General features: G+C 40.9%; 1 protein-coding gene across 1 annotated transcript in view; it reads left to right on the forward strand.

Moving 5' to 3' along the window:
* The first annotated feature begins 2,262 nt into the window (after positions 1 to 2,262).
* Positions 2,263 to 23,362, forward strand: part of LOC133422930 (kinesin-1 heavy chain-like) — a 45,209-nt gene continuing 24,109 nt past the window's right edge. Inside the window, exons 1-13 of the mRNA XM_061712979.1 lie at positions 2,263 to 2,388; positions 8,020 to 8,107; positions 8,177 to 8,250; positions 9,045 to 9,149; positions 9,221 to 9,269; positions 9,361 to 9,416; positions 11,962 to 12,049; positions 13,513 to 13,637; positions 13,802 to 13,906; positions 15,093 to 15,238; positions 16,062 to 16,210; positions 20,732 to 20,931; positions 22,963 to 23,031. Coding sequence (XP_061568963.1) covers positions 2,263 to 2,388; positions 8,020 to 8,107; positions 8,177 to 8,250; positions 9,045 to 9,149; positions 9,221 to 9,269; positions 9,361 to 9,416; positions 11,962 to 12,049; positions 13,513 to 13,637; positions 13,802 to 13,906; positions 15,093 to 15,238; positions 16,062 to 16,210; positions 20,732 to 20,931; positions 22,963 to 23,031 — 1,380 coding nt within the window. The remainder of the gene's footprint in view (positions 2,389 to 8,019; positions 8,108 to 8,176; positions 8,251 to 9,044; positions 9,150 to 9,220; positions 9,270 to 9,360; positions 9,417 to 11,961; positions 12,050 to 13,512; positions 13,638 to 13,801; positions 13,907 to 15,092; positions 15,239 to 16,061; positions 16,211 to 20,731; positions 20,932 to 22,962; positions 23,032 to 23,362) is intronic.

Raw genomic sequence — 23,362 nt, forward strand, 5'->3', positions numbered from 1 at the left:
CAATGATTGACAGGAAAGGGGGAAAAAGACGCGTTTTTCACGGCGCAAAAAACACCGTCATCTCCAAGCCAGGCACGAATGTTTCAGTAACCGGAATATTAGCAATAACCCGAATTTTGACTCTCTGAAACATGTGGCACCACCATGTTGACAGTCCCATATTTACCAATAAAACTAGCATGCAATTGCGGTCATTTGGAGGTCGTTGAATTTAATATGTTGACATCTCCTACAATTTGATTCCAACCACTTGGGGGGGGGGGGCATGTCTTTTTAGACATAATCTTGTCCACTTCATTCAACAGAAATCACTTCAGCATCAACAACAACCTATTTATTATCCTACCTGCAACACACCTGAGGGTAATCAACTAGTGTCCCGCCCACCCTGCTCATAGCCTTGCTCTGATTGGCTACACTCATATGGACTCGTTGATGCTCCATTCATAAGAAATAACCAACACTTTTTCCATTTATCCCTCAATAACAACAGATATCTGGATTATTAAAGGTGACGTCACCTTTAGAGGCTCTGGTGTTACGTGGTTACTGTAGCACCCCTGCCTACTACTGCTTACTGTCCATTTTAAATGCATTTAGTTGGAATTTGTGCAGACTCCAACTTGTGTTTCTCTGCGTCTTCCACATGTACATATAGGGCCTGTTTGTGCACACTTCCAGTTATTTATCTGATACAGTAACAAAATATGGTGGTATGTAAATCCAGCAGCATTCAAATGTAGCTTTGACAAGTTCCTATTTCTTGCGCCCCAGGGGAGGAAACATGTGACCAATCAGTAACTTTAGACAACATAGATGAACATAAAAAGCTTTACTCCCTTACTATATACTACGGAAGAGTATTAGAGCCAGGCAGGAGAAAAATAAAAATAATATTTTAGAGGAGGAAGATTTTTTTATGCACTTTCCTGTCGAGAAAAAAAGTGAACATGTCGAGAAAAAAGTGGAAGTGTCGAGAAAAAAGTGGAAAAAAGTCAAAATTTTGTGAATAAAGTTTAAATGTTCAGAAAAAAGGCGAGATTTCAACTTTATTCACACGAAATTTCGACTTTATTCTTGAAATTGTATTTCAACATTAATCTCGACATTTCGACTTCCATCCATCCATTTTCTATACCCGCTATATCCTTTTTTCCAGGGTCACGGGGGTCTGCTGGAGCCTATCCCAGCTCATTTTCAGACGAGAGGCAGGGGTATATCCTGGACAGGTCACCAGTCCATCACAGGGCCACATATATACACACAACCTATACACACTCACACCTACGGGCAATTTAGAATCAGCAATTAACCTACTACGCATGTTTTTGGACTGTGGGAGGAAGCCGGAGTAACCGGAGGGAACCCACGCAAGCACAGGGGGGCGAAATTTTGACTTTATTCTTGAAATTGTATTTCAACATTAATCTCGACATTTCGACTTTTTTCTCGAAAGTGCACAATAAAAAAAAATCTTCCCCTCTCAAATATTTTTTCTCCTGCATGGCCCTAATACTCTTCCGTAATATACTATTTATCTTGCTCATCTAAAAATAAAATAAAGTATTTTATTTATGTATTTATTCTTGTGGGGCGGCGCCCTGGCGCCCTCTATTGGCCGGCCGCCACTGAATCCCAGGCCATCGGTACATCCAGGGAGAAACTAAAAAAAGAACAAGATGGAAAGATAAAGTCAGAGCTATTTCGGTTTGAATCCTCCTGGAGAGACAAAGTCGCAGCAGTCTCTTCCACGCTGAAGCAGCATGTGACCGACCCAGCATGTGCTCCAGCGCTCTTTAGTTCTGCCCAGCTTTTCTCTTAAATCCAGCTGTGACATGAGGTCATGAGATCCAGCCACTTTTACATTTGATCAAATTACTTTTTCTTTATTCTTTAAAGTTAAGTTTTCTCTAATCTTTTCAAATGATGATATGAATTATGTGAAATAAAACCCCCAAAATAACTTTAGAAGCAATAAACCTGATGTTTTACAGTTTTTTCTGAATGTATTTTGAAGACAAAAGAGCTTCAGTTGAGGAGTAACTGGGATGTTCGGGAGGAAAATATCCTCATTTCTGTCGCCAGCAGCGTTTGTGCGTGTTTCCCAGTCAGCTGAACAGCAGCCGGGGCGCGGCCTTCCCACCACAGCTGCTCTGCTGCAGAGACTAGAGGACCTCCTCCCATCCTCCCATCCTTCCATCCTTCCTTCCATCCATCTATCCTTTCATCCATCCATCCATCCATCCGTCCATCCAGAGGGAGATGGCGGACCCTGCAGAGACCACCATCAAGGTGGTGTGTCGGTTCCGGCCGCTCAACAGCTCGGAGGTGACCCGAGGAGACAAGTACATCCCCAAGTTCACGGGGACCGACTGCGTCCAGATCGCGGTGAGTGAGCACGGCTTCTGCCGGCGTGAGGAGGAACTTGTTAGGATTTTATGCAATTGTTAAAAGTGTTAGGATTTCATGAAATTGTTTAAGAGTTTGAAGAGTTTTTCGTGGTTTTCTCTACATGCAAAGTTATCTCCTATTCAGGAGTTCAGCTATAGTTCAGCTGTTTTCTCTAGTCGCAGAGTCAGCCCTTGTGTTTTGGCTCGACTGTTTTCTTTAATTTGCAGGGTTTAGATAGTTCAGATATTTACTCTTCGTTAAGTGAAGACAATGGGGAGAAACAGATGTTTTAACATTCAGTACGTTTACATGCAGCAGTTCAATTGGATTTCTGATCGTATAAGACGTCGTTCAGACTTTTAAACTGCATGTAAACACCTTAATCCGATCTACTTCAGACCTATTTCGGACATTTAATGATTGGATAGCAACACCTAGATAATTCGTTCACAGTCGGAATTTTAACTCCATGTATACGGAGACATCAGATATTGCAGTCTGCACATGCTGGAGAATTTCCTCTGGGGCTTCACCCGGAAGTGAAAGGAGACGGTGCGTGTTAAATAGTTGTTTAAACACCTTTAAAAAGATTGCAAAAGAGATGGCAGAAGCTTCATCAGGACACCGGAGCAGATAAAAAAAAAGTGGAAAAATATACGGAAGGCGTAACGTTGGCGCCAAACAAAACAACCGTCAACCGGAAGTGGCTCTTTGTTGAAATGGTTACCATGGTTACCATGGTTACAGCGCCACATAGCGTCACGGAGTCAGCCATGCTCTGGACATTTATCCCATTCTCTGAACAGCATGTAAACTCAGACAAGTGATTGGGTCTTCTGGATGTTTATCTGATAAGATCAGAAATCCCATTTCTTTGCTGCATGTAAACATACTGATTGAGAGTTCTTATCTGTGATCTGGGTTGACACCTCAGGTAGGAAGCAATCAAAGGAGATGTGCTGCTGGGGGTGTGAGATGTTTGGGTGTCTTTCCCGCAGCTGGCTCCACCAATGGGGTTCACGTACAAAGAACACCTCCCTTTTTAGTATAGATACGACTGGATCGATGACTACGGTGTGCATTTCTCTCCTACCTACGTGGTTTGAAAGGTTTGTACCTCCGGCCGGAAAACATTGTGCATAATATAATAAAAGCTTGTATTAACTTTGATTCTGTTCCCTGGTTTTCTTATGGTGCACCAGACAAACGAACATGAGGATCTTACAAAAGTATGATGGTTTTTTTCTATAAGATTGTTCACTCTCAGCGCAGGACCACCTCCTGTTTTTATGAACAGACTGATTAGCTGAGTTCTTCTTTAGGTGAGGATGGTGAAGGATGTTTAATATTGATGGGTCCCCTCCTGTTTTTCTCTGGGTTTTGGTTGTTGTAGATCTTTTGCTGGGTTGGCATGTTTAAGTTTCTTTCACTGCAGTTGGCCTCCCATATAAGGTTCAACATCTGCACCTATAACGTACAAAACACCTCCCTTTTTCAGTATAAATATGACTGGATTGATGACAACAGGGTGCACCTACCTATGTGGTTTGAGAAAAGTGTACCTCCGGCTGGAAAACATTATGCATGATGTAATAAAAGCTTGTATTAACTTTGATTCTGTTCCCTGGTTTCTTATGGTGCACCAGACAAACCAACACAAGGATCTTACAAACTGAACTCAGAGATTCAATGAAAGGGCAGAAAATGATGATGGAAAGCTGAAAGTGGGCCTCAGATTAGTCATCAGCTATTCAAGTTTCAGAATTATGACATAGTGAAGACTTCTAAAAAGAGGTAAAACTTAGATTTACAAAGATTTGATTAGTTAACATCTCTTTTCTACTATTACGTGTTGCACTAAAGAGAGAGATGTTCCAGTTTAATATAACTCACTGTACATGTGTAAATCACAATAAAAAGGGCATTCTAATCTATCCTTTTCAAATATACAATAACAACAAACCTAGGCAATCATTGTGTGTCAAAATAAAGGCACATTTACATAAAAAGGAGAAATTAAGTGGAATACTAGTAAAAATCAGCGCTCAGAATGAAATTAACAAACAAACTAAACAAACTGCGTTCATGTTTGTACAAACAGGCAGTGAGTTTATTTGGGGAAAGCAACTCTTATACAACAGTTTGTGATGATAACTCGTGATAATGTAGTTTTGGATGTTGTGATGCTGATATAAAACAATATCAGGTCCCTTTACTTTTGTCTCCCTAAAGGAAAGTGTTGCGGTGTTTAGCTCAGGCATGGAGGGTAATGACCACAACGATGCACTGCAAAAACTCAAAATCTTACCAGGAATATTTGTCTTATTTCTAGTTAAAATGTCTCATTTTTAGTCAAAAAATCTCATTACACTTAAAACAAGAGTCATCGGCCGAAAAATAACTTATTTGACAATTTTCACCTTTTTCAAGTAAGTTTTCACTTGAAATAAGTAGAAAAATCTGCCAGTGGGACAAGATTTATCTTCTCATTACAAGCAAAAAATCTTGTTCCACTGGCAGATTTTTTTTACTTATTTTAAGGGAAAATCTACTTGAAAATTGTTTTTTTTTTTTTTCCAGTGATGTGTCTTGTTTTAAGTGTAATGAGATTTATTTTACTAAAAATGAGAAATTTGAACTAGAAATAAGACAAATATTCTTGTTAAGATTTAGATTTTTTTGCAGTGTGACCAGGGTTAGGGCCACTCTTGTTCCGTTGTTTTGACCTTTCCTTCTTGAGTCTCTTCGTGGCTTCTGCCCTGAGCAAGACTGTGCTTTTAACATTAAAACCTCCTCTGTGCTGCTTCAGAACACCACAGAAACTCTGTACAAAAGTCCTTATTTGAATCATGTGTTTATAGCTCTGTACCAAACAGCTGGTTTAAGGAGTCTGAGTCTGCCGGTTGACCCAACTCTCCTCCCCTGTCCCAGGGAGGATGCATCCCTTTAGATGTCGCTTTTCCAGTTTGGTACTGCCGACTCCAGAGTTACAGCAAATCCAGCAGGATGCAGATTCCTCTGATCTGGGTCTGTGACTTCACAACCCACTAGAGATCAGAGCCCATCCCTACATTATACAGTATGTTTTACATGGACAGGGCCGTGTTCTGGGGTTGGTTTTAGTGCTAAAAACTGTTTTACACCTAGAACTCTATCAGACCTACATCAGAACTATATTATTCCCATGGATAACACTTCCTAAGGTTTAAATTTGAATGACTAGACAGTTGACTATGCAGTTGACTATGATCATAATTACTCTGTTCTTTCCAAATGAAAAATAATAATGACTTGGATTTATATAGCGCCCTTCAAGGCACCCAGAGTTTTACAGAGATCATCATTCATTCGTACACATCCTCACTGGTGGTGGTAGCTACGTTTGTAGCCACAGCTGCCCTGCAGACTGACGGAAGCGTGGCAGCCATATCGCGCCAAACGGCCCCTCCGACCACCACCAACATTGAAACACATTCAAACGGGGCAAGGTGGGTAAGGTGTCTTGCCCAACGACACTACGACAGCAAACTGGGACAGAGCGGGATTCGAACCGCCAACCTTCCGATCATTGGACGACCCGCTCTACCATCTGAGCTACTGCCGCCCCAATAAAACTAAAATAACTGCCGCCGAATAAAGGCCCTGGAGGCCTATGGGGGGGGGTTACCTCATGGCAGTGGGGGGGGGGTGATTGTGCGTCTGTGTCGGTGAGAATGCGGTATGGAAGGGTCCTGCCATGGAGGATTTGGGCCTCCATTGGCAGGACAACAAAATGTAATAATTTACAGGCGGTGGGTTGCCTCCCTCCTACTTCTCCCCTCTGTGGGGTTGCTGGTGGCCTGGGTTCCGGGTTCTTCCTGGTCGGCCCCTGGTCTCGCGGGTGGTGGGGTTGCTCCCCCCACTCCCCCACTATAGATACACTTCAGGTGGAGCTTTGTTTGGTTTATTACACACACATACACACACACACATACGCACACACACACATACACACACACACACACATACCCACATACATACACATAGCCACATAGACATATACACACTCACGTACACGTATACATATTCATACATTCATACATGCACACATACACACACATAGCCACACATATGCATACACACACACAGTTACATTTAGCCACACATACATATACGCGCTCATACACACACACACACTCACACATATATAGCCACTCAGTCACATACATATACATACACATACACACACATACACAGCCACACAAACATATACATACACACACACACACACACATACACCCACACACATAGCCACAAAGACATGTACACACACACACGCACGCATACTCACACATACACACACACACACACACACACACACACGCTCATATACATACACGCACACAGACGCACATAGACATACACACTGGCTTGTTCACCTGCATGCTTGCTCTGTAGTTTTTGGGGTTAGTTAGCGGTAGCTTAGCTCAGACTGTGATTTGGGTCGATTGCTGCTCGTGTTTTGGTCGGCTCCGTGTTGGTTTTGTTGGTTTTGTTGGTTTTGTGTTTTGTTTGTGGTTTTTGTTGCAGATTTCCAGTGCTTGACGTGTGCCTCCATGTGTTCCTGCTTCCTGGATTGGCAGTGGATGTCAACCGGGGGTCTGCGACCCCTAGGGGGGCCGTGGAGGTACTGCAGGGGGTCCTCTAACTTAAAAAGAAATAAAGGCAGTTTTAACCAAAATAATTTGTGAAAGTTAAAAAAAATAAAATAAATAATATATAGGCTATATACATATATATAGGCCTATATATATATATATATATATATATATATATATATATAGGCCTATATATATATATATATATATATATATATATATATATATATAAACATGTATATATACAGTATATGATTGAGAAAACTCCATTAACAGGCGATAATAATCTACTTTTGACAATAACTATTTAGTCTACAACTCTACATTAATGATTCCCATGACGTGAGTCATGTGACTAATGTCAACTTTAGAGCGGAAAAACGAGCTAGCTAGCTGTTTAAGAAAAGAAAATTTGTTGCTAAATTGACTTGGCTATTTCCTATTTAACGCTAGTTAGACCTGATGGATAAATTAGTGACAATAACGAAGCCTAAAGCTGGAGATCGTAACGTTACAGCTCGGCCTAACGTTACTCCTTCCACGTCTGACGAGGCCAAAGTTTCATCAACCGTAAACACATGTAGCTAATAATCCAGTCAGGAATTGGCTAATAAGGTGATATAAGGAGAATAAAACACATTTAAAAGTTATCATAAGCCAGGCTTACAACTTGACACATTAAAAAAAAAAGGGGAAAAAATAAGAATTCCAAGCGGGGTCCCTGCTCTGTTTTTCTCTCATCCAAGGGTCCCTGGGCTAAAAAAGGTTGAAGATCCCTGCTGTAGAGGGTGTCGGTGTTTACAATCAAAGTGGACCCACAGATACTTGTAGGTCTCCACAACGTCCACACAGCCTGGATGGAGACCGGGTCACCAGCACCTTGCTGCTCCTCCGAACCTCAGCCATCTGCTCGGTCCTCTACCTTCTCCCACCCGCATACAGCATCTCTGTTTCTCACCGTATGAACCTGACTGCCACCTCCTCTCCCCAGGGAAAGCCGTACTACTTCGACCACGTGTTTCAGTCCAACACCACCCAGGTGGAGTTCTACAACGCGGTGGCTCAGAAGATCGTCAGAGGTAACCGCCGCAGTCAAACAAAGATGTGCTGTTAATGGCGGCTCACTGAAACCCTGCACATCCCCACAGATGTCCTGGGAGGCTACAACGGGACCATCTTTGCTTACGGGCAGACATCCTCTGGAAAGACGCACACAATGGAGGTAACGCAGATGTTCCTCTTATGGCGCTTTTCCACTAGTACTTACTCAGCTCGGCTCGACTCCACTCAACTCGGCCTGGTTTCTTTTCAATACCCAGATCAGAAGTAGGAGGTTGGAGAGAAGCTGCTGTGACGTATTTGATTGTGTGATCTAAACGAAGAAGACAACAACACTAAAGATGTAGAACCTGGAGGAGATGATAGATGTGCTGCTGGATCTGTGGCTCGTGTTTGATATCAAGTTAAAAAATGAGAGAGAGAAGCTTCAAGCAGCGACGCTTCTTAATTTGTTTTAGTTTGTCTCGGCACGAAAAGTCCCTTGGGAGCCGTGAGCAGCTATGAAGAGACAGAGCTCCTGGTAGATCTGGTCGTTCCTTATCTCCGTCTAGATCCCTTTTTAATTCTCTCCTCAGCACCAGGTTTATGAACATCTGCACCTCAGAGTTGGATCACCAAACAGATTTTTGCTGCCATTGCTGGTCGAATAAAATGAACAAGAAGCCATCAGAGTCTCTTTCTCTGATTTCCTCCTCCTGACTCAGACGTCTGACTCCAACCCCCCGACCAATCGGTGTCCTGTAGTGTGATGATGTCAGATACAGCCGACTCAGCCACTTAGAACCTCGGCAGAATAGTTACAGAAAAGTATCTACTCGGCACGTTAGACCCCTAGTGGGAAAGAACCAAACCGAGACGAGTCAAGTCGGGCTGAGTAGGTACTAGGGGAAAAGTGCCATTAGCAAATGAAAAGTGGGAGTTCCTGTCAGTCTCACCCTCTTCATTGCTATCCCTAAGGGGAAGCTGCACGACCCAGACATGATGGGGATCATTCCTCGGATTGTGGAGGACATCTTCAACTACATTTATTCCATGGATGAAAATCTGGAGTTTCACATCAAAGTATGTCATCCTCTCGCCTCACCATTTGCCGCTCCGCTGCACGCAGTCTCACTCAGGCTTTTACTTTGCAGGTTTCATATTTTGAAATCTATCTGGACAAAATTAAAGACTTATTGGACGGTATGTATTGAGACTCTTTGTAAGCTCTTCTGTCATCATCTTTCAGTACACTTCCTCCAGACATGATGTGTGTCTCCATTGTCTCCAACAGTATCAAAGGTCAACCTTTCTGTCCACGAGGACAAGAACAAGGTGCCATATGTCAAGGTGAGAGGTTTTATTCTCCTATTAGTTGATTGTCATGTGTTTCTGTCACGGTTTGTTACTTCCTGTTTTATTTTGAAGCCCATCGGTGCGTCCGAAATTCCATACTAAACAGTATGTACTCAAAAAGTATACTTCAGTTCAGCACACTTTTGAGTAAATAACAGGAGTTGTTACCATGGTAACAACTCCTGTCACAGCAGCAGAAGCAGCAGCACCGCTCCGCTCTTTCCCCTTTATCCTGGCCCAAACAAGATGATATTATATAATATTATTATATACGAATATTATAATATTAATATTATATTATAATATTATTATACTTAATATTATACTAATGACATATACGTATCTGCGCAGCACTTAGCAACCAAACACTGATGCATTCCATTGTGGGAAGTTTCTGCTTAGCTAGTTTCCATCAATCCACACTAATACATTTCTCATACTACTATTGCAACTTCTCATACTTCTCATACTACTAATATTTACTCAAAAGTGTGCCGAACTTAAGTATACTTTTTAGTATATACTGTTTAGTATGGCATTTCGGACGAACCGTTTCAGTTCTGGTTTGACTTTCCTGTTTCCCATCAGCCCTGATTGTCTGCACCTGTGTCTCGTTAACCCTTGTGTATATCTGGTCTTGTTTTTCTCTTGCTCCCTGCTGGTCCGTACTGTTTCCTCCCTCTGTGTTTTCCACAGCAAGTTTTGGTAGTTTTCTTTGTCACGTTCATGTTCTGGTTTTTGTATCCTGCTTGGCAGCGCTTTGGTTTTGTTTTTGAAGAATAAATCACTACCTTTTGGAACTCCTGCCTTCTGGTCTCCTGCATCTGGATCAGTGGCAGGAAAAAATATAGACACAGTACACATAAATTACGTAATAAAAAGTAATTATCACATCTGTGCACTCATAATATGTGTTTGACTTTTAATTTTTCAAGCCTTCCCATCCCATACTGGGTTTATTCACAGTTGTTTTTTGTGCAGACTGAAATACATAGGTTTCAATGGCGAGGGGCGCCGGCCAAATGAGTGTGTATTGCATGTTCTTAAACTTTTCTTCCATGTGACTTCATGCTGGTCTCTAATTGGTTACTCAAAGACTCTCCTCCGGGCGCAGCTCTCTGCGCCCGTGGCCAATCAGCTTGTTTTCTGTCATTCGTCATCCAATCTGATTGATTCATGAGCTGTCAATCAAAGTCACACCCCTGATAGTGTAGACGCACGACTGTATCTGTCAGTCGCTACAAACGGAGACAAGACAAGACAGGAGACAATGGCAGCAGAAAAACTACATTCGGTTGTTTCATTACAAAATAATACTTTGACGAGGCGTTCGCCGGAGGAAAAGAACCCTAATCCTAACCAGTGTTGGGACTAACGCGTTATTTAGTTACGCGTAACAGAAACGCTGTTAGTTTTGCGGTAACTAATACTCTAACGCATTACTTTTTAAATTCAGTAACACAATTACCGTTACCAAACGGTGCGTTACTCCGTTATTTCTGCAGCTACAGTGAAGCTTTTTTTTCCCCACACGCGGAGACCGGAGGAAACGTAGTGTGTGTGCGTTCAAACATGACGGTCAAGAGCCAAGAGAAGGCGAGTTTTGCAAAGTGGAGATATTTTCATTACAGTAATCCCTGGTTTTTCACAGGGGTTATGTTCCAAAAAGAACCCGTGATAAGTGAAATTTTTTTTACAATTATTATAGAAGGTTTCAAATTGCAGAGATCAGCACCGCCTCACACGTATTCCACTGCTCTTCTGAGCCGCTGCATCCCGACTCTTTCTTCTAAAGCCGCGGTGCAGGTGGATTTTTTCAAGCAAAGAAAATAATTATGGGTCGTTGTTGTCGCTCTTTTTTCTTCTGGTCAAAAAGATTCTTCTAAACCGACATGCTACCATGGATTATATCTGAGACTGTAATGAATGATTCATCAAAGGCTCCTGTTCTTGAGCTGCTGCTGAAGCTCATTGGCCGTTCTCAGCTTGTTGCTCAGAAACCAACGTTATTGACACAGGAAGTGAAGAAGCGGGGAGACTGTTTAGAATGCAGAACACGATGCACAATGTAAATCCATACAGTACCTGCTGAAATGAAGGCTAGAGGGGCATGAAATAGGAGCATTTAAAATAATGTTTTTATTTAAAGTAACTAAAAAGTTACTTTTCATAGTAACGCATTACTTTTTGGTCTAAGTAACTGAGTTACTAACTGAGTTACTTTTTAATGAAGTAACTAATAACGGTAACTAGTTACTATTTTTCAGTAACTAGCACAACACTGATCCTAACCCTAATCCCCACTCGCCAGTGCGCCCCCCCCAAATTTTTTATCACCAGCCGCCACTGATCTGGATCCTACTCCAACCCCTCCCTGACAGTTTAATTGTGCTGTTAACTAAATAAAGTCTATATGATGAGGCTGTAAAATGATAAAAGGGCTAAGAGGATGAGGTAATCCCCATGACTTCATGGACGTCCTCTATGAAGCCTGCCTGCCGCGGGGCTGCTGAATACAGTCATGTGCTTGCGTTCCCAGGGGTGTACGGAGCGGTTCGTGTCCAGTCCTGAGGAGGTCATGGACACCATAGATGACGGCAAAAACAACAGACACGTGGCTGTCACAAGTGAGTGCCTGTGGCGCCGCGGCCTCTCATGGGTTCAGCCTGACTGGGTCTCCTGACTGCCACCACACTCCCAGCCGGTCTCTGACATCACAAAACAATTCAATTCAATTCCTATTTTATTTCTATAGCATCTATTACAACTGAAGGCAAGGCAAGTTTATTTGTATAGCACAATTCAACACAAGGTGATTCAAAGTGCTTTACATCAACATTAAAAGCGGCAAGACACAATTAAACAGTAAATAACAAATAAAATGAAATAAAATGATAAGAAAAGAGGTAAAATAATGAAAAGCACCAGTTGTTAAAAAGTAAGGGCAGTAGAGTACAGCAGGTACATCTCATTCTTACAATGGCAAGAATTACGTTTCTATACGGTCAAAACGTACAAAGACCGGGTCAAATACAGTATTACAAAAGTAATCTGTAACAATTTGTACAGTGAATTAAACCGATTTGACAATTCTATACCACAATGCCTTTTCCCAGGTCTTATTTCAAACAAGTGACGAGAATTACGTTTCTACAGTATACGGTCAAAACGTACAAAGACGGGGTCAAATACAGTAGTAAACTGCACCGATTCGTGCGGTGAATCAAACCCATTTTACAATTCTACATCACAATGCCTGCATTCAGGGATTATCCATCACTTCGTGTGGTTTTCAAAAATCATAAGTATTTTATTTAAGAGTACGCTTAAATAACAAATTAAAATGAAATAAAATGATAAGAAAAGAGGTAGAATAATAAAAAGCACAAGTTGTTAAAAAATAGGATCTAGGACCTCTAGGATCTTTCCAAAGACCCAGAACATGACCCCTGAGCAATTATTACAGAAACATAGGGGGGGGGCTGCAGGTCAGCACGCAGCTCCTGAAGCTCTGGCCTGCAAACATGCACAGAAGAGAAAAGAAGGGGGTGGCAGACTAGCACAATAAACTACAAGAACAATGGAGAACAATGATGGTTATGAAATACTTATAATTAATAACTGAGAAAGGAGAGAAAAGGAGGGGTGATGGGCACCGCTCAGTGGATCATGGTGGTGTCCCCCTGCAGCGTAAGCCTATAGCAGCATATCTACTGTACAACAAAGCTATCTTTAATACGAACGGTTTTAGTCTTGTTCTATAGCTGCAGCTATGACTACTGACTCTAACACACTAGAGTTTACACTAACTATAGGCTTTACTAAACAGAAAGGTTTTAAGTTTGGTTTTAAAGGTGGACAAGATACTTTAAGTAATCCTGGTCTTCTGATTGACTGATTGACATATTCTGAAGTTTATTATTCCTGCTTTCCTGAATGAAACTGTTGATATTGTAGACTTCATCACAATTAAAGAGCATTATCTTTCAGTTTACCTGCTAATCTTTACTGATGTTGAACATTTGATGCTTGCGTGTGCGTGTGCGTGTGCGTGTGCGTGCGTGTGCGTGTGTGTGTGTCTGTGTGTCAGACATGAACGAGCACAGCTCCAGGAGTCACAGCATCTTCCTCATCAACATCAAGCAGGAAAATACTCAAACTGAACAGAAAATGACTGGCAAGCTGTACCTGGTGGATCTGGCTGGGAGTGAGAAAGTATGACTTTTATCTCTTTTATTCTTTTTCTACATCAATCTGTTGTCCAGCGTTTGCTCTTACTGTCAGCATCAGACCAGTAAAACACTACACTTTGTTTTATTCCGACACTGATCGACCACATGTGAGTCCTTATGAGGTTTCATGCCTGTGTGTTTTTAAAGGTGGGGAAAACTGGAGCCGAGGGCACGGTGCTGGATGAAGCTAAGATGATCAATAAGTCTTTGTCCTCCCTGGGAAACGTTATCTCAGCACTGGCAGAAGGCTCGGTGAGACCGTCGTCAGCCCACCTCACTCAGACAGAAGGAGAGGAGTTGCTCCCCATATACAGTTGTGTGAAAAAGTGTTTGCCCCCTTCCTGATTTCGTATGTTTGTCGCACTTAAATGTTTCAGATCAACCACATGTGCAGGACACTCACGTTACAATGATTCTGCTTATGAACCCAGTTTTGAGCCTAAATCAGACTTTCAGGCAAATAAAATAAGAATCTGAGCTTCCTGATGGACCAATTACCTGATATGTTGCAAATAGTCAGGTCCAATCTTTGTGTCCCTAATCAATACGGTTGCTATGGTAACCTACATGCGTAGAATTGATGTACACAGGCTGAAAGGGAGGGTGGCAAGCTGGTTTTGCTGCTGTCTCAATGGTCATGTGGAGCTGAGTGACAAGGTTTCCACAAGTTGCAAGAGACGGGGGAGTTTCTGTGACCTGCGTGATCTCAGCATCCAATCGCAGACTGTCGTCTGAAGACATGTTAGCTAATCACAAGGCAGTGGTGTGATAATAATAATTAAAGCTGCAGTGGAAGCTTGTATGACTTGCATGTAGATTCTTCAGGCCTGGACATTCAGGGGATGACACCAGCCACGACTCTCTATATCAAACCATTCAAAAGTTATGGCAGAAAGTAGGAACTATCAAATATGGACCAATCAGATGAAGGGGGGGGCGCGCTTTTTGGCGTCTATCGTCGCCACGGTAACGCTTTTGACTGGGAAAAGTAAGCACATTTTGATATAACACACCTGGGTGCACGTTACGGTTCGGGTGAAGAAGCGGCCGAAGAAATGGCAAAAATTGCGGCAAAATTACAAGATGAATTCAAAATGGCCGACTTCCTGTTGGGTTTCTGCCATGGCGCCAAGAGACTTTTCTTTAAGTTGCGACATGATACAGGTGTGTACCGATTTTCGTGCATGTATGACAAACCGTATTGTGGGGCTTGAGACACAAAGTTTTCTAGGGGGCGCTGTTGAGCCATTAGACCACGCCCATTAATGCAAACCATTAAATATCACATTTTTCACCAGGCCTGGCTTGCCTGCAAAATTTGGTGACTTTTGGGGCACGTTTAGGGGGAAAAAAATAAATAAATTCCTACAGATACAATAGGGCCCTAATAAAGCCGTTTAATAAAGCTTAATAAAGCCGTTTGATTGTCCTCTGTCAGAGCTACGTACCCTACAGAGACAGTAAGATGACCAGGATCCTGCAGGACTCGCTGGGAGGAAACTGTCGGACCACCATGGTCATCTGCTGCTCTCCTTCCTCTTTCAACGATGCAGAGACCAGGTCTACGCTGTTGTTTGGACAAAGGTACATGAAAGCACACAAACATACCCAGAGTGGGTTTTTTGGAGTGAACCAAGACCTGCTTTTCTTCACTTCCTCCAGAGTTTCTGTCTTTGGTTTGGGTTCAGCAAAGAATTTCACGTTGGACTGAAATAAATAAGTTATAGTTCACAAACAGCTTTGTACGGAAGAGTATTAGGGCCATGCAGAAGAAAAAATAGTTGAGAAGGGAAGGTTTTTTTTTTATTGTGTTTATTTGAGAAAAAAGTTGAAATGTCGAGAAAAAAGTTGAAATGTTGAAAATAATGTTGAAATACAATTTCAAGAATAAAATCGAAATTTTGTGAATGAAGTCGAAAATTCGTAAATGAAGTGTAAATGTCTCCTCTGGCCCATCAAATCCAGTTAGGAGAGCGACTGACAGAATTTAGACTGAATTTCTTTGTTACTGAAGCCGATTCTGAAGTGCAGTTTCACTTGTTCATCTATAGGCCTACGAGGCATTTTGTAAAGACAGTCACATGGGCTGTTTGTTATAGTCTCAGAAGGTTGACTTTATTCTCTACATTTCGACTTTTTTCTCAACATTTCGACTTTATCTCGAAATTGTACTTCAACATTAAACTCGACATTTCAACTTTTTTCTTGAAGTGCATAATGAAAAAAAATCTTCCTCCTCTAAAATATTATTTTTATTTTTCTCCTGGCTGGCCCTAATACGCTTCCGTAGATTTGTCATGTGGGACTAACCCAATCACTGCAAAGTTACAATCACTGGACAGTTGTGTCACGGGCGTTGCTGGCGCTCAGCTAAGCTTCCGTCATTCTCTCAATTGTGTCTGAACAGAGCAAAAACCATCAAGAACACGGTAATTCTGAACGTGGAGCTGACCGCAGAGCAGTGGAAGAGCAAGTGGGAGAAAGAGAAGGAGAAAAACAAAACGCTGAAGACCACCGTCACCTGGCTGGAGAATGAGCTGAACCGCTGGAGGAGTGGTAAGAACCAGGAGCTGGAGAGAGCCGCTCAAACGCTGCACTACCAGCCTCCGTGTGGGTCACCAGTGTTGTGCAAGTTCATACTTCTCATGAACTAGTTCAAAGTTCAGTTCACATGGTTTAAAAATGAACAGTTCACGTTCACAGTTCACCATTTTCATTTTGAACTAGTTCAAATTCAGTTCATTTCAATATTTTAGGTGAGAAGTACAAATGAAATGCCCCCCTATCCTAAAACTGTTCACTATACAATCATTATTGTCCTAGTGGCTTTTCAACTTTACTCAGAGTCTGTAAATCTCCAACAATGTAGTCAATTATCAGTGTTTCTACCTGTTGCAGGTAAATCCTCCCCCTGAAGGAGCAGCAGTGACTGGGGTCGTTTGGGGATGTTGGGTCTTCTTGGTCTTTCCTGATCACTTTGTTTGATTGTCAAGGACTTGCAGATATTTTCTCACACTGGACGGATGCTTTAACTCCACATGACGTTTACAATTTGAAGTTTGACGAGGCAGATGCTCAGACTTGTTTTCTCAGAGCAGGTGGACATGATTGTCACAGAAAGGTTAGATTTTTACCGTCGGACTCTTTGGGAGACGATGTGTAAAATTCCTGCAGATAATGATAAGCATCATCATCTGACGTCTCGCTGACGCTGCGTCTGCAACGTCTCTCTCTTCACTGGTCATGTAAAGATGCACCGGCTCGGGCCACCGTTGCCATGGAGCCAGCCCCCCAGTCTCGCGCTCAGCAGGCACGCCGATTTTTCCCAGTGTTCAGCCGCGGTACTGCAACAAAAAATCCCATGGGGCCCAGAAAGCTTTTTTCCCATAGACCGCAATAGTAAAAGAGAAGCCTCTAAAACTGTTCACAGGACACCTCCAGCTGTAATCACAGGCAATTACTAATCTTTGTATTCTATATTTTTAAGTCATGGACTTTATATCCGTCAAAAATGTTTTATAACGGTCAGAAAAGTCAAAGAAAAGTCTCTTTCTGGGCGTGACGTCACGGCTTTGTCCGTGCACTCGCAAAGCGCGGTCGTGTGTGTCTCGGGAACGAGCATGGCCGAATCTAAGCCGTTCGGCGGAATAATCACTCAGAAAAGTGGAAAACACGGCTCAAAGGTGTGTTTTTGTGGTCTCTTAATTTTCTTTTCCATGACAAAAGACATTGGGTTTATAATAAAACCTCAGTAAACGAGGGGGAGCTGCTCTGATCAGTGTTGAGCAGCAGCTGAGCAGGAGACCCTCTGTCATTCATTGAGCTGGAGCTGCGCGCTATGGCACAGAGCTCAGGTGGGACGCTCAGGTCACACTCGGTCTAAACGCCCTGACCAGGGGGATCACAGATGGAAATGTTTAATAGCAAGAATAATAATGGTTTGTCATTCTTGTACTTAAACATTTCCGTTGTAGCCAACGGTGTATGGTTTGTGAAAATAAGATATCAGGCAGGAATAACACTTAATGTGAGCCCAGAAGCTGTAAAAGAATCAGAGAAAATGCAAAGTTAATTACGCCTAACATTCGGACTGCACGATCATTAATAGACAAAAAGATTTACCCAAAGGTATATAGATAAATAGCATATGACAGCTTGTGTTATTGTGGGGAATCCCATGTGTTTTTTTGTTTGTTTGTTTTTATAAAGATGACTCGTTTTATCCTTACTCAAAAAAATTAAACTCCACAAATTAACCACATTTAAACATAATATTTGACATATTTAAACATAATACTTGACAAAACTTGTAATACAAAAAATATTTGTCTTAATGTAAGTAATAAACTTGGGAAGTTTCATGGTGATACCTGCTATTTACATTTTTACCCTATTTTAGCCTATTAACCTGGGGTGTCTCATCTTAAATAAAAATGACTCGTTTTATCTTTAATTAAAAAAAACACACAAATGAACCATGTATAGTCTATAACCATGACTTTGAGAACAGCATCGGTTGATTTGCCCTATAAATCCCTAATTTCATTGTGTACATCTATCATTACCGGTCTGAAGGACTCATGAGCGCGCAGCGCTTGTCCAGAGCGCGCAGCGCTCGTTCACATTGCCCCGGGGCATGATGGGAGGCCCCAGAGCATCATGGGAGGTGACTCAACTGCGCATGCTCTATGGGCCCGTGTACCAGGAAGTAAACCAGGAAGTCAGAATTTTTTTCGGCGGATGCGCTGGCTGAGCAGAATGCATTGAAATGAATGGGCGGCCATTTTTGGTACGGTATCCAGTTATATAATAGATCCATGCATGGAGCTGGTACCCGTTGCTATGCTAGTGTGCACTGCATTGTGGGTAATGTAGTGTGAAGTCGTCGTCTCGTCGAGTATTTTAAATGTGCCGCCCGCTGGTGAAATATATTCAGTAATAATTGGACCTAAACAGTGAAGCTGAAACTCACATAATCTGAACAGTTCAAATTCCAGTTCTTGATCTGCAGAATGAACAAGTTCACGTTCAAGTTCTTTATTTGCAAATATGTTGTGTTCAGTTCAACGTTCTCACAGAAATGAATGTGTACAATGAACGCGTTCATTTGAACTCGTTCATGCACAACACTGGTCATCAGACCTGCTGGGCTCATCACTAAACACACACAGAGTGTTAATAAAGTCTGTAGAAAATATGGAAAGTGGCTGAAACACATAGTTTTGATTTTGATATCACAAAAAAAGCAACAAAGAAAATATAGAGAAGCTTGGGTCACAAACACAAGTGTCTCCTTGTCCGTGTTAGCTACAGCAGAGTCACACAAGGATGTTATTTCAGACATAAAACTGCATATCTAAAGAATGAATCCTTTGTTTTCATATCAGCAACACCGTGAAGAATATTAATCTGGCTCCATTTGAAAAGTGAGCGTGATGACGCCTGCATTCACACCACATCACAGTTTATGACCCGCATCACATTTTCAGTAGTACGCCACAACAAATGACTTCATGTAAAATCCCTACAACATTTTCTGTTTCTGTTTCCTTACTAGTAGACATGTATTCCTGTTGCATGTCTTAAGTTTTATTTTCTTCAAGTTTCGTTTTCATCCTCCACCTTGCTTTCATCTGAAAAAGCACCAGTCTACAGTGTGCATGCTCGCCTTTTCCCTTGGAATATGATGTCAGAGGTGAAATGTTGTTCAAAGGAATGTTTTTAGAGAGAAATAGTTCTGGAGCAGGGAAATCATGTGTTACTGTCTGATAAATGTCTTGGCCTGTATGAAGAAAATGAAGCTAATGAAGCTGTGAGTATAAAGCCGGAGTTTTTGCAAATCTCCACTTTGGCTGGAGTTTTCAGAAATGATGGTTTTTGGTGACTTTGAGCTTCGTTTTCGTGTAAACGAACGGCCAAAACGCATGAAAACACCACAGTTTTTGCTACGTGTACACAAGGCCTTAATTAGTAAGTCAAGCTCCTCTCAGGTCGTCAAATCAGGTTCTCTGGGAAAGTTCTTGGTTTCCTGGACAATTATCAAATTGTAACAGTCCAGAACTCATTGCAAAAAACTCAGTCTTCACGTTTGCTTGTAAACGGAGGGAAACGGACATTTAGGCTTCAGAACGTCACATTATGAGACAGAAACGTCACCAGCGTCATGAGTGCGACCTGTGTTTACAATTAGTTTGGCCACCGTCAATATTTTCTTGTATTTTACTTGTTTTATATTCTAAAGTCTCACTTAAAAGTAACTCCACTTCTCTGTCACTCCAAACGAAAGACTCTCGTTCATCTTGGAAGTAACTGGAAGTTACTCGTGTCATTTGTTGATGTTTTTTTCCAGGATTCTGATTGGCTAGCATGACTTTATCTTCTCGTTACACTGCCCCCTGTAGGTTTGGCTGCTCATAGCACCTTAACAGATATTTATGCAGGTTCCTGGAAATGATGGTATTTTTCAAAACATAGAGGGGGAAATATCAGTTTTTGTAAATACCCGGCTATGTGGAAACATGGCCTAAGTTGCTTGGTCCAGAGTTGTTGGATCAGATCAGCCGGGACGAGAACTGCAGGTGTCTTTTTGAGAAAGTTCACGTCGACGCGTCAAATGAAGCAGGATACGCGTGGCAGCCATGATGCGTACGCGGTCTGAACTGCAAGTATATCTGGGGCTTAAGGAGCTCAGTGTGACGGCATCTCCCTGAGTGACACACTCCTCAGTGGTCCAGACCTGAATAACACATCCTTAGTGTCCTACTGCTGTTTCACAGACAACTCATGTCTTAAGTTTGGTTTTCTTAAAGTTTTACTTTCATCCTCCCCATTGCTTTCAGTTAAAAAGGAAATAGTTTTCAGTTTTTCCTTACATTTAAACCTGGAAAAGTGAAAAAGAATATTTTTATAATGGGGTAGTTTTGGAGCAGGAGAAGTGTGTTCTGTCACAGCCGAGTTTACCAGCTAACTGAACATAATGTTTTTGCTCTGATAGCAGTCATGAGGCTCAGTAAACGAGTTCGGCCCCTGCAAACAGAAATCCCCCAGCTCACAGGGTCTCTCTGCTGCCCCCTGCAGGAGAGCCTGTCCCAGTGGAGGAGCAGTTCGACAAGGAAAAGGCCAAGGCCGAGGTGCAGGCCCTGGACAGTGCCCTCAACAACGATAGGACTGCACCCCAACCGGCCCTCGGCAGCACCCCCGGGGTCAAACTCACAGATGCAGAGAAACATAAGTTAGAAGCAGAAATAACCAAACTATACAAAGAGCTGGATGACAAGGTAAGGTCGTACTCCGTTCACTTAAGCAGTAAATGTGCACCCTTCAATGTTAAATTGTTGTGACTGGTTGCATTAAGAGGAAACTAAACAAATGAACATCACCAGAAAATGTAAGAGGAAATACTTACTATCATGTCACATGTTAAGAAAACAATACAGAACTGAATAGAAGGACCAGCGGCAGTTTTACTATAAGTACTGAACAAACCCGGTGTCCTGACTTGAGCAAATGACTGCGTTAATATTCATTAAACAAATTTTCAATTCAATTCAAGTCAGTTTTATTTATATAGCGTCTACTACAACAGAAGTTGTCTCTAGGATCTTTCCAGAGACCAGAACATGACCCTCGATAAATTATTACATAAACATAACATAAACAATGACAGGTAAAAATGATTAATATATTAATTATTAATTATAATAATAATAATAATAAATATAATACTATTATTATCATCACTGTAATATTATTAATATTATTATACTATTATTTATTATCAATATAATATTATTTATATATTAATACTTAATATTCCAGTAACCCACACCGGTGTAACTTAACTAGTGGTAAATGAATAAAAACAGGCCTCAGCTCATGTGGAGTGCATGTGGATCCCTGTGTTGTAGAAGAGTGTTACCCATTTAATCTGGTATTATTATAATCTTTGTTAGTATCATTATTCGTCAGGTTGGAACGCAAATAAATGTTTTATAAGTGAATGAACTACAGGCATCGATCTGTTGGAGGGTGATGCTCCCAGTGTGACTGGTTTCTGTCACACACGTAGTATTTGTTTTGGACAGCAGATGGCGGAACCTACCTGTGTTCAGCAGCTCTGGGAAGCTCTGAGCTTTTGAAACAACTTTTTTTTTCCACCATTGATGTTTTATTGAAGGTTTGCAATATACAAACAATGTACAACAATCAGTCATTCCAGTTCACAACCTGTGCAGCATCAGCAGCACAGAGCACAGTCATGCATCATCAACAACAACAAATGACAGTTAAAGAATTAAATAAATAAATAAAAATAAAAATAAATAAATACATAAAAGAAACAAAACCTTGGTGTGACAGACTTTATAATATTTCACATAAAAGGAGAATTATATTTGTGACAGCTTAATGATTGAAAATCTCAGAATGGATATCCATCATTGATATATATTTCTTATTTGTAATTAATTTAAGAGACTTGAGATAATAATCAACTTCAATCAAAAACAATTTAAATAATGGAGAAGAGTTTTGGAATTTACATTTATGGATGTGAAATGTTCCTAATAAAATATAAAGATTGACAATGGTGCATAACATAACTTCTTTTCTTTGAAATCAAAATAAGTGATAATGTTCTTCCCTTCAATGTTGATTTTATGTGTTGTTTTACATAGTATACAGCTCTCAAGTTCTTTCCAAAATGTACATTTGTTATCGATGTCAAGGAATTTTGAGATATATGTGTTAGTTGGGTATAAGTTATGTATTATTTTTAAATGTAGTTCTCTGATTTTGTTTGTAACACAGAATTTGAAAGGAAGAAGCCACGCCTTGTGCCAATTAATATCCACGAAAATAGCATTACAAAAAAATATCCCTCGTGGTGTCATTTTCCTCGCATTGTAAAAACATTCTCTGATATGTTTATTAGTACACTTTTTACACAAAATATCAATACCATTTATATAAAGAGTGTTAATAGTTGTGTGTTGCACATTCTGTTTTTTATAGCTTTTCATCAATTCTACTATTCTGCTGGGAATGGAGTTTATTACTAAGTTAAATTCTTTAAATTTGATAGGGAATGCTTTTTGTGAGAGAAAATCTTCGTAACTAAGTAGTTGACCATTAGGGTTAAACAAGTCTTTTACATAAATCATATTTTGTCGATCCAATTTTGTAAATAGAGTAGATTTACAAAATAGAATAGATTTGTTCCTTTTAGTAATGCATTCATTGTTCCAAATGATAGATGTGAGCTTTTGAAACAACTTATAATGTTTCTTTCTCCGTCTGTCTTCATCCAGGACGAGGAGATCAACCAGCAGTCTCAGCTCACGGAGAACCTGAAGCAGCAGATGCTGGACCAGGAGGAGGTGACACTCCCAGAACTCCCCAGAACCATTCAGAACCCTTCAGAACCATCCCCTCCCCAACTCTCCCAGTGTGTGTCAGTCCCCTGTAGGGCTGTCACGATATACTAATTTAAGATAAGTTAAAATATGGAACACCCTAAATAATGAATTAAAAAACTGCAGTTCAATAAATACATTTAAAACGATGTATAAATCCAATATAATCGAAAGATACAGAACATTAGTGTGATACAAAATTATATATATATATATATATATATATATATATATATATATATATATATATATATATATATATATATTATGCTCCATACTCTATGAAACGATTACA

This window comes from Cololabis saira, chromosome 22 (assembly GCF_033807715.1).
Source record: "Cololabis saira isolate AMF1-May2022 chromosome 22, fColSai1.1, whole genome shotgun sequence".
Taxonomy (NCBI): domain Eukaryota; kingdom Metazoa; phylum Chordata; class Actinopteri; order Beloniformes; family Belonidae; genus Cololabis; species Cololabis saira.